This window comes from Copidosoma floridanum, unplaced genomic scaffold, assembly GCF_036245765.1.
Source record: "Copidosoma floridanum isolate Cflo_tuat_1 unplaced genomic scaffold, Cflo_Japanese_pri ptg000019l, whole genome shotgun sequence".
NCBI lineage: Eukaryota > Metazoa > Arthropoda > Insecta > Hymenoptera > Encyrtidae > Copidosoma > Copidosoma floridanum.
Window position 1 is genome coordinate 13,191,773 of NW_028321896.1, and position 15,817 is coordinate 13,207,589.

The 15,817-nt window shown below is 35.4% G+C and overlaps 1 protein-coding gene across 1 annotated transcript; it reads right to left on the reverse strand.

Moving 5' to 3' along the window:
* Nucleotides 1-10,756: 10,756 nt before the first annotated feature.
* On the reverse strand, nucleotides 10,757-15,507 carry LOC106645687 (actin-binding protein IPP). Its single transcript, XM_014361601.2, has 7 exons — nucleotides 15,049-15,507; nucleotides 13,551-14,082; nucleotides 13,297-13,462; nucleotides 12,866-13,212; nucleotides 12,428-12,774; nucleotides 12,125-12,345; nucleotides 10,757-11,781 (listed from the first exon to the last, which is right to left on the reverse strand). The coding sequence occupies exons 1-7, from the start codon at nucleotides 15,116-15,118 to the stop codon at nucleotides 11,545-11,547; spliced, it is 1,920 nt and encodes a 639-aa protein (XP_014217087.2). The 5' UTR covers nucleotides 15,119-15,507; the 3' UTR covers nucleotides 10,757-11,544.
* Nucleotides 15,508-15,817: the final 310 nt, after the last annotated feature.

Below are 15,817 nucleotides of genomic sequence, written 5' to 3' on the forward strand. Positions count from 1 at the left end.
AAGTATACATGATTGACTCTAGTTTTTTCCAAAAGAGAAAATGACGCATCAAAAAAAAAAAAAAAAAAAAAAAAAAAGAAAAGAAAATAAACTGTATTTCCTCGAAAAAATGAATGGGTCAATTTTGGCGAGGAAGACGTTTTGTGTTGTCGAGCATTGCGTCGGTGTCGTGTATACTTTTTCTCGAAATATTTCTTCATTAGGAAACGAAGCTTGCGCGCACAATGACGCTGCAGTTTGCTTATCACGCAGAGATTGGCTATAGATATGTATATGTATATACTTGTACCCGCGACGACGATGACGGGCGACACTGATATTTCGAACAGGAGCCCCAGATAAGGTACACCCAACCCCCAATTAGGTATGATTAATTGGAGCAAGTGTAATATATTATATCGGTACCGCGTATACCTATATACCATTCTCGGGGCCGTAATTTTCCCCCTCTCTCGTTATTTTAAATGTGCCCTTGGAGTATATAATACACGGATAAGCAAACCCGTATTATATAAATGTACAGTATACTCGTGGGGGTATACGGGGCTGCGGGAAGAAAAGTATGCACGAAAGATTCGAAGATCCGGTTAAATTATAACACGACGCACATAAATGTATACTGGTACAACTACAGTACACGCGGTGAGTCGGGTGGATGCGTTTTCGCTGAGGCCATGGAAATTTATTCCCTTGCGTTTTTCTGTCTCGTGCATGCACGAAGGGAGCAGAGCTTTGTGGCTTTCGACGCTCAGGTTGACATACGATCCTTGCGCCTGGGAGAGCTCGAGATCAACTGCGTTTAAATAAAATTGAGAGAGATTAAACAAAGCGAGAGTTGGCGCAAGGAGTGATGCACAAAGGAGGAGAGGGGCCGCTTTGTGGCCGCTCGTCGAGTCGTCATCGTTACAAGCAGGTATATACTCGGCCAAAGACAACAACATCGCACGGAAGAAGAAGATGAGACGCGCAGGATAATACGATGCCTTTCCTTATACATGTGTATACATATATATGTTGCCGGCTACATCATTCGGCGTAAGAACAAAAAACAATAATCCAATGCTCAGTTAATATAGGCGATCGATTCCTCACCCGATCTCTCGCTGAATTCTAAAAGAAGCCTCCTCGTTACCGAGCGGTTCGCGTATATATATTGATACATCATCAATGTTATTCAACGCAACAACGAGTAGTCGCGATGTATCGCAATCTTGTGCATCTCTACATGTGCGGCCACTCGATTCGTTTTCCTTCACGTGCGTGTACGCATACGCGAGTTGGAATAACCACAGATCCTGCAAAAAAAAAATATATATATAATTCAAATCGACGCTTTAATCGAAAAGCATGAAAATTCGCGGTCAAAGGCGCTTCCCATCCAAAGCAAAGATGATCGCGGAAGGGAGGACAAGTCGATTATCGAATTTAATTGCTCCAAATGCCGTAGGGCTGCTGATATCGGGGGTAAATGTACATTGATCAAAGCTTTGATTTCGTGAACTGTGCTGTTCGCGACGTCTGATAGACTCCGCCGAATAGCTGTATGAACATGTAGAGATAAAAGTACTTTTTCTTTTTTTTTTTTTTTTCTTTTGATAAATTTGATCTAATTTTCACAGAGTCCGTGAGGTATATATTATGTTCATCATCAATGTTCTATGGGACACGTTCTTTTTTCTTCTTTCGTCACATGAATAACAACTGACCAGAAGATGGAGCGCATCAAGGCGAGTGACGTTGCGAGTAATGTTTTTCAATAATATTTATCTGGCGTACCCAATGGATTTTACTGTAATCTCCTTCTCGTTCATACACTACTTTGGTCGGGTTTTTCCATTGGTCGAGGGTTTCTTAACTTTTTTCTGTAACAAAAAACATTTGGGATGGAATCGCGCAAGAGGCGGATATTGTTTGCGATTTTTTCACACGTATATCGACGAAACCACTACACGCGTTGGAGGAAGTAAAAAAAAAAAAAAAAAAAAATAGAGCTCCAGGCACATGAAAAATCCAAACTCGTTGGCTGAAACTTTTATATTCGAGCCGTGCGGGTATAATGTGCCGGGCGATATCGTCGATCGACCTGTCGCGTATCACCGTTTCGTTATACACGTATCGGTCACGTAAATCTTGCGCACGGTCGATTAATAAAAAAAAAAAAAAAAAAAAAACTAGCACGTGCGCTTGTAAAATACACGTATAGGTTGGTTAGTATACAGTACACCACCCACACTCGGTGTTAAATACTATACATGGCAATTGTTTTTTTCTTTTTCTTCTTTTATTGCATTTTTCGTGTTGAAAGGCTGCGCGTGGAATCGATCCAGATTTTACAGTATGCTTTTAATTGCAATATTGCACACACAACGGTAATGGCGCATGCTGGACCAGTTTGGTGCTGTAGGTATTGAATTTTCATGCACCGATTGTTTTTTTTTTTTTTTTTTTTTTTTTTTTTTTTCTATTATTCGATTAATCTAAATGTTTTAAAGTTTTTCAAAAAATGAAATGTTAGCAACAAAAATTTATTTCTTATAGTCATATGTACGTCGAAAAATTCATATTGCTCTGCACACGTCAGGGCAGAAATTAAAAAGTAGGCTTTTTCAGTGCAAACATAAATTTTTTAAAAATCACTCTCACTAAACTATTGAGAAGTATGAGAGAATTATCACGCTATACTGCTGCATAAAACCAAATAATAATAATAATAATAACAACAACACTAAGTCAAAGTGGCATGTAATCGGATAAAAGTTACTTAAGCTCGAAATATGGGCCACGAGTGCCGCTTGTCAGGACAATATTAGCCTATAATAACATAACTATGCAATAAGTGTGCCGCACGCACTTAACGCGCTCTAAAGATAAAAGCTTATATTATACGGTGTATACGTACGAACATAACCAGCGCAAACTGTGTATCTTCCCTCCGTACTATTAATAATTTTAATAGTCTACTAGCTATAGTCGCTCCTCCTCCGAGTAAACTCGTAATACCCATCTTTCAACGCGTATGGCTTTGCAACAACCTTGCCTTCAAACTTGCATACCTGTGGACGAGAACACATCGCTCGATGCGGTCGAGCTTTTAACTTGAAAAAAAAAAAAAAAAAAAAAAAAAAAAAAAAAAAAAAAAATGAAACAAAACAAGCACATAATTTATGCACTTGCTCATCTGCGCGATTCGTTCCATCAAGGTAAGTTTGCTGTTCGCTGCGTTATTGCGTAAGTGCTTTTGAGAAAAAAAATAAAAGCCAAGCTCCATCGATTGTGTTTACCAACAACGAGCGAGGAAAAATGAAAACAAACTTAAACCATGGACACTTACTTTACGAGTAAGACTTTCAACGCGTGTAGGCTGAACTCGTTTGGTTTGCACAATTTTTACCCTAAAAAATTGATACAAGTACCTCCAATTGTATATTTATGCATTTGGAAAAAACAATTTTCGTTCGTGCATGGTTGTATACTTGTATGATGAACAATCATCATGTTTCAACGTTACATTAAAACAAAACTAACAACAACAAAAAAAAAAAAAAAAAAAAAAAAAAAAAAAAACTAGTTCTCGATTGGTGGAAAAATAAAAAAGAGGTATCAATACAGGTATAGCTGTTTGCATCTATTTTCGTCATCCATAAAAGAACCCGATCGGCTAATTCTAATCAGTTGCGTTGATCATTGATTTCCAAGTATAGAAAAGTAGTCCACGGAGCGTGTGGTTCTTCTTACACGCGTATGCAGTGATTAAAACTTAAAAACTCGTCGCTTGAAGTTGATTAACGGGTAATTTGAGAAAATAGGTCGATGTCCAATCATCTTTTTACCGCTGCACTTAAATATATATATATAAATTTACAATAATATATACAATGTATACCCCGAAATTAAATAGTGAGAGAAAACTTCGGTCGTGATTCAGATTGACCAGATTCGGTTTGAAATTTTGATTGAACTAGAGCCACGACTGACACAGCAATACAATTATTATTTGGTATGTAGATAACCAAAACATCGATTGTGACCAAAAACAGTAGCTGAAACAATTATTCGTCGAGTAAACGTGGAGGTGATAAGCGAATGCAATTTTGATTATCTCCGTCAAACGGCGCGCTGAATGACGAATGACGAATATATACATGTATATAGGTATGTAGTATATTGAGGAAAAATTAATCCCGTCGAGTTTCGTGCCGGCGGCAACGAGGCGCCTGGCGGCTTATTAATGTCCTTACTCGCTTCGCCAGCTGATGCTCCTGAGAAAAAAAAATAATAATAACAATCGAAACAATCACGCTCGTATAATTCTTTTTCTGTTTTCTTCATTCACTCACTTATATACCCACGTAGGCATAATAATTATACTGGTATTGTGATTAGAACCGCGTAAACAATACAGTCACGAGTATATATATAAATACACTTTATTGTTTACGTTGTTTCCGACTATACATTTCATTACCATTTCTGCCACAGCTCGAGTGCTTGTGGCCCTGTATATATACGTTGTTATAACGTCACAACCCTTGGAACTATTTTATTTTCCTATTTTTCAACCGAATGGGGCTAAACGATAACCAATTGGAATCAAATCTAATAAGCCACAAATAATTCAAACCTCCTATCGAGAGGCTTTGCCGATCTTTTGAAATGTATAAATCGGCAGTCGATGCACTACTAATTTTCGATGGTAAATAATCCATGTTTCACTGGTTCGTATTTAGAGAGTTCGGGGCATCGCACAGCTCTCTGTTTTATTCGTAAAAAAAAAAAATAAATAAAAAAAATTACTTACTTTATTTAACGTACGTCAGACTCGGCAGTGACGGCATTGTTTCTCGCACCTCAACCCTAACCAAAGGTTTCAAAGTGCCGTCAATGCCTTCTTTTTTATGGTCTAAATATATAACTCGCGCGTGCTTCTATAAATACATACAAAAAGCAGAGACGTGTAGTTGTTTGCACCGATGGTTCGTGCGGTGGAAAAAAAAAAAAAAACGAGCACACGAGAAAGGGTCGCGCGATCGATTTTTCTCTCTTCTATTTTTTTTTTTTTTTTTTTTCTTCTTCTTCATACACGAGTACGCGAGGAGAGTAAATATGCTTACATCACGCGTTTGTGGGAGAAAACATGCTGATTACTCGTTCCGACACCAAAAGGTACGGATCGATGTAGCCGTGGTGTTGTTGATTTCGAGAAACGGCCAGTAATGGAAATCGCATTCGATCAGGCGACATCGCAATTACAAGCTCGAGGAAAACTCATGCGTAGAACATTATAATATCTCTCGTGAACTTCCGAAATAGTAAACACCGTTTGTTGAGGTTGAAAAATAGAAATACCCCGATGATTGTAATTTTATGCAAACTGCTCTTTTGTCCAGGCGACGCTCATAATATGCTCCGAAGGCACGTGTGTGGATACGTGCAAGACGTTACTATTTTTTTTTTTTTCTTCTTCATGTCGACAAAGCCATTTGTTCCTTTTTCTCTTCCTTTTTTTTTGTTACCCGCGAGTTGGGCACGATACGGGATACTTTGCATGACAAATATCTACCCACACGGTTTCGTACATTATTTAGATTTGAAGTTTCGTTGGTGACATTAATTTTCATTCGGTTGACAAATTAAAATTACAATTGAGAATACAATCGTATATGGGTGTCAATCGTTTAGGAACGCGTTCGGAGAACGACTCGTCATCGCCGGTATAATAATAGATTACCTACTTTTTCGCAAAAAAAACTCTGTTATCATTGTATCAATGGAGCGGAAGGGAAAACGCGAGGGATTTAGTTTACGCGCTAAAAAAATCGACGTCGTTGTTTGATGTCCTGATAAATGAAAAAAAAAAAAAAAAAGAGAGATAAGTATCGATTTGCAATGATTTTATGGAGTATCAATCACCTCGCGGTACCTAAAAAAAATCTCTTATCATCACTTACTTCCAGCTATACATAGCTATCCGTTCGTTCGAATTATTTTTGTTGGTACACGAGGGGGGAGGGTTTGTTGATTTTAGTTTTAAACGATTAAACGCGCGATAAGGTACTTCCCAAGCCTTCTTTCTCGAATATTTACTCTACTTTTTTCTAACCATTTTTTTTATTATTGATTATTGATGTTTATCGACAGAAATAAATCACCTCAAATCGCACGTTACGTGCTACATTCGGCAAATATTGTATTTCAACTTGTCTTCGGTTATTAATGTTTATTGTAGATCAAGATTAACAAGTGTCTAGAAATAACTGATAATAAAAGGTAAATTGAGCATGAGATTTCGCAATGATGTGATATTGTTCGTGATACTCTACAGCGCATATTTATTTATAGAAACGATTTATAAACAGAAACAAAGTAGATCGTCTGAAATCGTGAGTCACACATTTCATTATTTGAAACACCAGTCGTCCTCGGACTATGGCAATCGCCTTAAAAATACGCAACGTTTTGAAAAACGTTGGGAAAAGAAGAAGTTGGGCTAACTCATGATCGTTTTTGGCAATAATTAAATTTTATTCAAGTATTTATTGAGATTTTTTGCAGACATTCACTTACACTTTCGTTTTACAACGTTTCCATAACGTTTTTCGAACGTTCATCCAACGTTATGTGCTGTTTGGGTGGAGAGTTCTTTAATTATCAAGGAAAGGAAAAAAAAAAAAAAAAAAAAAAAAGTATTGTTCCGCTTAGGTGAACGTAAAAACTTGAAGAACGATAAATAAATAATACGTAATTTGATTCATAAAAATTCATTTTATTTTCTTACACTAAGGAGTAAAATCATATAATTTTGTGTTTATAAACAATACGTCATTTCAAGTGAATACGCGCTACAGGTATTTTCGTTCCTCAGTAAATAAAGCTCTCAAGTCGATAAGGATATAAATGGAAAAAAAAAACACAATGCACCACGAGGATTCCGTGTATATACTTAGCATTGAAATTTTTCATATAATATCTATATACTCCGTAATAATGACAATAATAGTATAGTTATAATAATATGCTATGTATGACAAATCCGTATATAATGTGTCCATTAGCTGATTTCTCTTAATATTTAAAACGTCCATGTTTTTGAACTTACAGTTAGCTTATAATATTGGTTAGTTCATATTAATATGCGTATATGCAAACACAGGGACGATATATCTTGGGTTATTGCATTAAATAATACGTACAATAATCGCATATTATTTGTGTATACACATATTACGTGTAGTACATTAATCAGATTTCTCGCTTAAACTTGTTTCAAATAAATTTGCACTTAAAAAATTTAGATTTGTGTAAACCTTGCAAATATTTTCGGATAAAAGTGTCTAGAAATATTCAAAAGCGAAACAAGTCAGATCTAACGGAATGAGTCGAGCATCATAAGTTACAATCCCCGTACATGTACGAGAGATCTCGCACTTGTCGATTCTACAATTTCCTCGATTTCAACACGTGTCGGTAGGTAAAAATACGTTAAAAATGCCCAACTGTTGTCAAGTTTGTAAGTTCGAGATTTCCACGAGTAAGAGTGCATATTTAATTTTATCTTTTTTAGGGGAATTGGATTTTTTTTCCTCACTTATGGATGCCTCGACCTATTTTTTTTTTTTTTTTTTTTTTTTACTTTAATAAAATTTAACAACATACTTTTTGTTTTTTTGTTCACCTCGAATCCGCGTATAAAAAATGACGTCAATTTTTTTCGATTTTTATTTTTTTTCTAATTTTTCTTCTTAAATATATCGCATGGAAGAGCGAGACAGATGCACAGAAAAGGTTTCATGAGAGACAAAAGTTACATCACACCCTTGACACACACAAAAACGTAACCGAGCTCGTTGCAATTCCTTCCATTCAATATTTCCTTTTTTTATTTTTCTTTTTATATTAACAATTTATTCATTAAATATATATATATAATATGACTACACGCATTAAAATTAATTTTCCAATAAGCATACAAAAGGCCATTTATATAATTATAATGATGTGATTCGCAAGTGCGGCGTGCAAGATGATACAGGGAGATCAAGCGACTGTACCATGTGAGTGTGTGTATCCTGCATGCGCGAAAATAGACGATAGATTGGTTGAATAAAATACATGTACATAAAGTTTTATATGTTCGATTCATGTACGATTTCACGCACGAATCGATGCTCGATGCAAAATGGTACCTATGCACACCTAATACTTTAGATCTCGGTGTACGAAATCACTGAATAATCGGGATTGTTTAAAGCTCAAAAAATTAAGTATCCTCACGCCTTTGGTTCGTATCATTAATCGAACAAAACGTAAATGATTATTATTGCTGATACTTTTTGTTTGCATGTAACTGCAGTATGCGCGCGTGTGTGTATGTCCTCTCGTTTTTTGAGAAAAATTCTTGAATCGTAACGGTGAATCAAAAAAGTAAAATGCAAATCGATGATTAGTATGAAAAAATAAAGAAAGACGATCACGACATCAATTGTTTTTACAATTAGTACACGTGAATCTTAATAATAAGTAACAATTTTTTTTTTTTTTTTTTTTCTATCGAGTCATATACAAATAGTTCACCAAGGCAATGATGATCCTTGGTAGTGACGATCAATACGATATTGGATTTTTAAAGCTTCCTACGAATAAACCATTATTGATAATATTTTTAATAGCAACATCAGTAATATTAATAATAATAATAATAATAATAATAATTCATTGAAATACTTAAACTGTTAGATGACAGTTGGCAGTGATTTATACCATAATTGCTCAACTAAATAACTCGGGAAATATTTAAAATGCGTAAGTAAAAACCTTCAACTAGAGAAGAAATTCTTCAACCCATCTTGAATATTGCATATAAAACGATGTAAAAATAAGAAAATCAATTCCAAATTGAAAGATTATTCAACTAAAGTTGAGTTGTTCGAATCACCAAAATAGTTGGTATTTTTTCTTCTTCTTCATTTTTTGAAAACGTTCTCTTTGGTGTTTAGTTGCAAACTTATCGATATCACTTATACACTTATTACGAGAACATCGCTGTTACGCAACAAATCCAGATGAGACGTACTTTCGAAACCAATTGTTCCCATCCGAAATACATTCACCTCAAGCTTATGGATGAAATAGATGTGCTGTCATACGTTTTATCTTTACTCTTTATGCCACACAATAACGTATATATTATATGCATGTATATAGTATAAAGAATGAATAGTACGATTACACAAGTTGAATAATTTATAACAAGATACCACCTTGTCCCCCTTGACCTCGACGCATCACTAGGCACTCAATATGAACCTTCGCAATAATAAAGGTTTTTTTAATAATCTTGATTATATTTTTTTTTTCGTTTGTTAATCTTTCGTTTGACGTTCTTTTATATCGACTACAAAATATGGTTATTTACAATAATAAAGAGTGTCGTCGTGGGCCAGAACAGAGAAGCCCATAGAAAACGACGACGGACGAACTTTGAATGTTTGTTTTTCTGCTCTTGTGGTGGGTTCCTTTCTCTATATATTTACCTATTATGCAAATACAAATTCATTTATGAGGTGGAGCTCAATTGAGTTGATGAACAATTTTTATATGTATGGCATACCTAATAGTTAGGAACATTTGATTAACGTACACTTTTCTTTATATATCAGCTTTTTCGATGCTTCCTTTATCTTTGCGGAGTTCTTAACTATATTTATATAGCGTTTCACAAAAATCGTTCTAGACTGTATAATATGTTATTAATCGAGTGTAAAATGCTAAATTACCATGTAAGATTATATATAGATTTTGTAGAAGAGAATATAACTAACTGATATGATAATCGCATACAAGAAGTGTTAGAAAAAAAATTCATTATTCACTCCTTGAGGTTTTTTTTTGTTTTGTTTTGTTTTTTCGATCAACTCATAACTTAAGGATTTTTTTAAGTTAATCATAGTGTAAAAAGCATGACTAAAACAAGCTCATAATATCATAGTAGCTATTTTTCGTCAGTTCTGTCGTATTGGGCCAGTGCAAATGCGCAAGAGTAAGAAGTTTTTGTTGACTATAAAACTAAGCACGTTATTCATCTTACGCAAAAATGTTTATCGTGCGATATTCTCTGCTTTTACGAATGCAAGCATTTTGCGAACGCTTGTTTTTTTTTTTTCTTGGTTCACATTTTATTCTTGTTTTTCAAGTATACTTTTTTTTTTCTTTAATACAATTTTTAAGTCAATATCACCGGTTGGATTAATTTCCAATTATAACTATGGTAAAAATCTATTTACACAACGAAAATTCATTTTTTCTTTTCTTTTCTTTTTTTTTTTCTATCACATAAGCAGAAATGGGCAAGTCAGAGTAGCATAAAAATTAACTCCATAACAAACGACTATTATTTTTCAAATTATATGTATATATATATTAGGATGACCCTTGTTATTATTACGATTTCTATTTTTCGTATACCCTTTGAAAACTCTTCGTTACAAAACCCTTATATTTCTTCCATACCTTGAAAACCAAAAAATGTTGGAGTAATGTGTTACCAGAAACAAGATGATTTCCTATTTAAATAACATTAGATTTTTCAGCTGTATTTAATTTTTTTACCATTTTAAAAATTTTAACTTAACTTTAAATCTATTTAACTTCATTTATTATTTATACATTGCTTGAAAGTGATACGAAATTTTTTTCAGCCCAAAAAAAGTATGCGAAAAACATGTGATTTTGGTCTTTGTACCCTTTAAAGGAAAAAAAAAAAAAAAAATATCTAATTTTTTTTCAAAAATTTCCATTTGAGCTGATAAAAATTGCGTATCATTTTCGAGCAACATGTCATACAGTGTGAGGGTTTAAAAATCCAAGTAAAATTTTTAAAATGGTCAAAAAATTGAAATAAACTGAAAAGTCATCTTGTGTCTGGCGGTACGGATAACTGCAATATGTTTGGGTATTTAGGGTATTGATTTTAGTTTTAAGATGTAACAAAGAGATTTCAAAGAGTATATATGTTCGAAAAATCGAGATCAGGAAATAATGTGTACCCTGGTATATGTATATATTAAATAAACTTTTCATTTTCTGTTTTAATATTAAAGTCACAAAAAGAGCCCGTGTACAAGAATATAATAAAAATAAAAAAAAATTTTCACATAAAATCAAATTTTTGGAAAATTTTACAATAGAATTTATAGTTATTTCTTCAACCTACTTCGATGTACGTTATCTTGTACTAGTGAATTCAGAATTCAAGATAAATCTTTAAAAAAAAAAAACATAAATAAAAAAAATTAAATAAATAAAAACAACGATATCTGCCCATCTCTAACGTAATAAAAACTAGTGAAAATTATCACCCTCAACTAATCATAGCAAAAAGAGTCATTAAAAGTGAGTATCTTTCTCTCTAAAGAGAATGCGATTCGGTGAACTTTATCACTTTGACGACAAACGAAGTCAAATCGTAGTAAACTCAAAGTAACGCAACAACGAAAACCAAAGAGGAAAGAAATTAAAAAAAAGGTAAAAATCGGATTATTATTAAAATCAGAAGGGTGCGATAACAGCGGCAGCCTCGCCTCTGCTGGTAGGAAGGGGGGCACACTCGGTCCACTTGTAGTTGACCGGATCGTAACTCTCAACAGTTGAAACCGTGATTTGAGTGCGATAGAAGTTTATCTCTTGCAGCTGATCGCCTCCAATCACGTACAAGCGACCGTCGGCTGCTGCCACAGCAGGATAAGAACGTCCGACGTTTAACGGGGATACTGTGCTCCACGTGTTCTAAAATACAAATCAGCTCTAGGATCACTTTGTTCTCTTTTATCATCGTGATAAACCTGCTTACACGTTTTTTGGCACGAACGCAAAATGCTTGTTGGACAAGCTTTTAAAAATAGATATTGACAATTTTTTTTTTTTTCTTTCTTTCCTCAACTTTGTTTGACATTCAAATCGCAATTATTCGTGCCTGATTTTGGGTGTTGGATAAGTTAAATTTTTGCTAATGGACGTTAGTTTTTTTATGAGTTTTGACTGAGAAATCTTACATTTTTAATGAATGTAGTGCGCCAATTAAAATGCTGTAAAAAAAATGTGATTGAAGTTGTATCGTCAAATTACTTACATAGCTGAAGGAATATCGCTCGACAGAGGGTAACACTTCGTGATTCTTCTTAGTGCCTCCAACAACGTACATGAAACCATCAAGTACAGCCACGCCCATTTGTGAACGGGGAGTCGGCATAGGTGCCAGAGAGTTCCATTCTTTTGTCACCGGATTATAGCTCATTAGGTCCTGGCGATGTCTACTGTCGTGTGTACAGCCACCAACGATGTATATCAATCCTTGAAAAATAATTTTAAAAATTAAAAAAACAAATCACAAACGTTAAGAAAATCAGACATGAGAATAGCAATTTTATCTCACCGTCGTATGCGACAACGCCCATACTGAATCGTGGGTCAGGCATTTTCCCACTGAGAGTCCAAGTATTTGTAATTGGATCGTAAACCTCGATGGTATCGCCAATGTCCTCGCCAACCCAGCCACCGAATGCATATAAATGATTGTCCAAGGCACATAATCCAAACTCGCATCTGGCCTCTGACATGGGGGCTATTCGCGTCCATACGTTGTCTCGAGGGTCGTAGCACTCACCGTTGGCTATGATACACGACTCGAGCTCGCCACCCACGACGTAAACTTTGCCGTCAAGTAACGCCACTCCCGGCAATATTCGACCTATTGCTATCGGGGCTACCTCGCTCCAAGTGCTAAAAGACAGTTAATCGGTTATTACGCAATCGTCTGGCTCGTCGAGTAATAAATGGCATACCAAGTATAAATATTCGATAGAGGACTCACTTATTAAAGGTATCGTATTTATTAATGGTGTCATAGGTACTCTCGGCCGGTCTGACCCAGCCGTCAGCAGAATGTTCGCGTTTGGAGCCACCAATGACCAGTATGTTTTTCTTAGCTCCAAGGCGGGGCTGCGCACGCAGTGGAACAAGGCATCCTTTATTTGATATCAAGTCTTTTTGGATGGAGGTCAAGGCCACAATAAGACTGCCGTCGTTGCATTCGTAGATTACTCGGTCAAGGCGAGCCATTGAGCACAGTCGTAATCTTATGTGACCGAATATTTCGAAAACGTAGCAACGTCTAGCTGGTATGTCGTGAGTAATCCAGTTGTATGCTGCTTGGAAGACCTAAGGAAATGAATTTTTCATGAGCAATTGCTCTGTAAGGGTGGATATATGTATGTACATAAACTTTATAACTGCCCAGTGTACCTGAAATTCCGTATCGATGTGAATATTTTCACTGCTGATGAACTGAACCAAATGTTCTTTTGGCAGATCTAAAAACTCTTCCTCTTGGGAAATCCTCGTGAAATTGACTTCAATAAAACGTAAGGCAGTCTCCAGAAGATCTACTCTATTGTGAGCTTCTGCAAATCTGTGAAAAAAATAAAAAATTAATCAACCACATGATAAAACTGAAACATTAAATAAGCGCGTTTATTTTAAACAAATGATTGGTTTACCTATAAATTCCAAGGGCATTGGTGTAATGCAGTTGTTCTTGTAAATAAGAAATACAACTAGATACTACTTCACCTAATTCCAGCATATCAGCTGCTGCAAACAGCTCTTGCACATTATCTTGAGTTATATTAACGTTTCCAGTGTAAATGAATTCAACAAGAATGGACAGAATGTTTTCAGATATAGAATGGATTTCTACAAGCTCCTGTTGCTCCTCTACTAATCCACCAGTGAACATGGCATTAAAGTAGGCACTGCTGGCTGCCAAAACAGATCTGTGTGCCCTGATGACTGTGTTCCCAACAACCAAGCCAACATCGCTGAATTGATTTTTAAGTCTCTGAGAGTTTAAATTCATTAAGACCTTGGGGGCATAGTGTCCCACTGCATATAGAGTATTGGAATTATCTGCAGTTTCATTCATTGGTTGCGTTGCAAAACCCATTGTGTTGGAATTGATTTCGCTCTTCAGTGGAGCTACTGTATTATCAGCCATGAAACAACCATCTAGATGTCCTTTGTCTACGGCACCTAAAATATACAAGTATTATAAAATGTGTGAGGTAAAGCTAATGAAAACGTTAAAAATAGGTTTTGAAACTACAAGCCAATATACGAATAGCGTATCTTGATCGAGCAGTGAATTCAAAAACATTTTATTTTTAGACACCAACAGATTGTAAGGTAAAAATTGATTTCAAAACTATTTTGCAGTAAAAAAAAATGGATCAAAAAAGTTTCGAAATCAAAGTATAGAAATACAGATACTATTGTGGACATTTTTTGCAGTTGTGGCATTAAAAAAAAATGTAGTGTACTTGACCAGATAAAAGTGCAAGTTCTTAACGTTATTGCCAACATTCTTTTGAATTCCTTCATAAATAATGCATAAGGGATTCACTCCAGACATTATCGTACATTAAAATTGATGAAGAAAAAGGGCTCAAGGCTCTCCATTTCAGAAATATAATTATATAATGACGCGTTTAAGCCCGACACTAATATCAAAGTAAGATGAAATAAAAAATTTTATGATCCTGAAGGAATAAACACAAAGAGCTCTTTGCTCGTCTTTAAATTGTGCTGTTTACAAACACGCACATTCGAGAAAAAAATTGTCGTCTGGCGATCATCTGTTTCTCCAAATAAACTCACAAAAAAGTATAGAAGTATAATACTTTAGCAAAAAAAAGAGAGAGAGAGAGAAGGGGGGTGTACTTATGAGTAGAAAGGTAGAAAACGCTGGAATTTCGGAGTCTACAAGAGCAGCGCGTGTAGATGGTTAAAATAACAACAAAATTGTGAGCTAAGAGAAAATGACAGTAGTGTTTATGTGCATGGTTAGTGGGTTACTGACTATAAAACTCAAATTTTTTCTGTTGTCATAAGTCACGGGTCTCGGTTGATATAACTACATATCGTCAAGGGAAAACAACACAATACAGCCTTCAATACATATAATGTTGATACATTTAATAACATGAAAGTTATACTCACGACATATGCGCGACAGCACTTTGTAGACACTCGGGAATGATTTGTTGTTGCTTTTGCCCTTAAGACGCATAATTACCACCTCATTTTCCACTTATACGTCGCTTATAAGTTAACAATGATATTTGTCTAGTAACTTTTGTCCCCTGATGACACTACTCTCTGTCTCTCACAATTAAAAGAGTGTGACACCCACGTCCTTCTGCTCCAAAACTAAACTTGGCAGCTGCAATGCCCGCAGGCAGAAACAACTGCTGAGTCGTCACCACACGATCAACTGAACGATATGGGCAGCAAATCCACACACATCGCCGTCGTTATTATACTTATATGCTGCTGCTTTTCGCATGGCAAAGTAAGCTTGCAAGCCACAAATCAATTATCTGATTTAGAAGGTTGTATATGTATGCGACCTTATAGTTATAGCCTACAACTAACACTTGCACAGTCCCCACGTCCCTATAGTCTACACACCTACGAGGTACAAGTTGTTATCATTGTTATCAAGCGCCAATGATATTCCCCCTCTCAACTCTTCTCAGTCTTCCCCGATATAACCCCTGAAGATGCGCGTTAAAATTGCGCGACAACTACAAACTACTCTGTACTCTTTCTCTAAGTCTGATCTACATAACAGAGAACACGACTTACACGACCGTCAGACAGATACTTACCACTAATAGGTAATATAGAGTCTCTTATCAGTAGCTAGTAAAACTATAGGTACATTAGGTACTATACACTATACGTGATAAGTACACCACCACACAAA

Bases quoted from the DNA above. Each gene is read 5' to 3' on its own strand.
- LOC106645687 (XM_014361601.2), bottom strand. From the start codon at position 15,118: ATGCGTCTTAAGGGCAAAAGCAACAACAAATCATTCCCGAGTGTCTAC. The intron at 14,083-15,048 runs GTGAGTATAACT...TGTATATTTTAG, and splicing joins AGTGCTGTCGCGCATATGTC to GTGCCGTAGACAAAGGACAT. The intron at 11,782-12,124 runs GTAAGTAATTTG...TTTGTATTTTAG, and splicing joins AGCGATATTCCTTCAGCTAT to AACACGTGGAGCACAGTATC.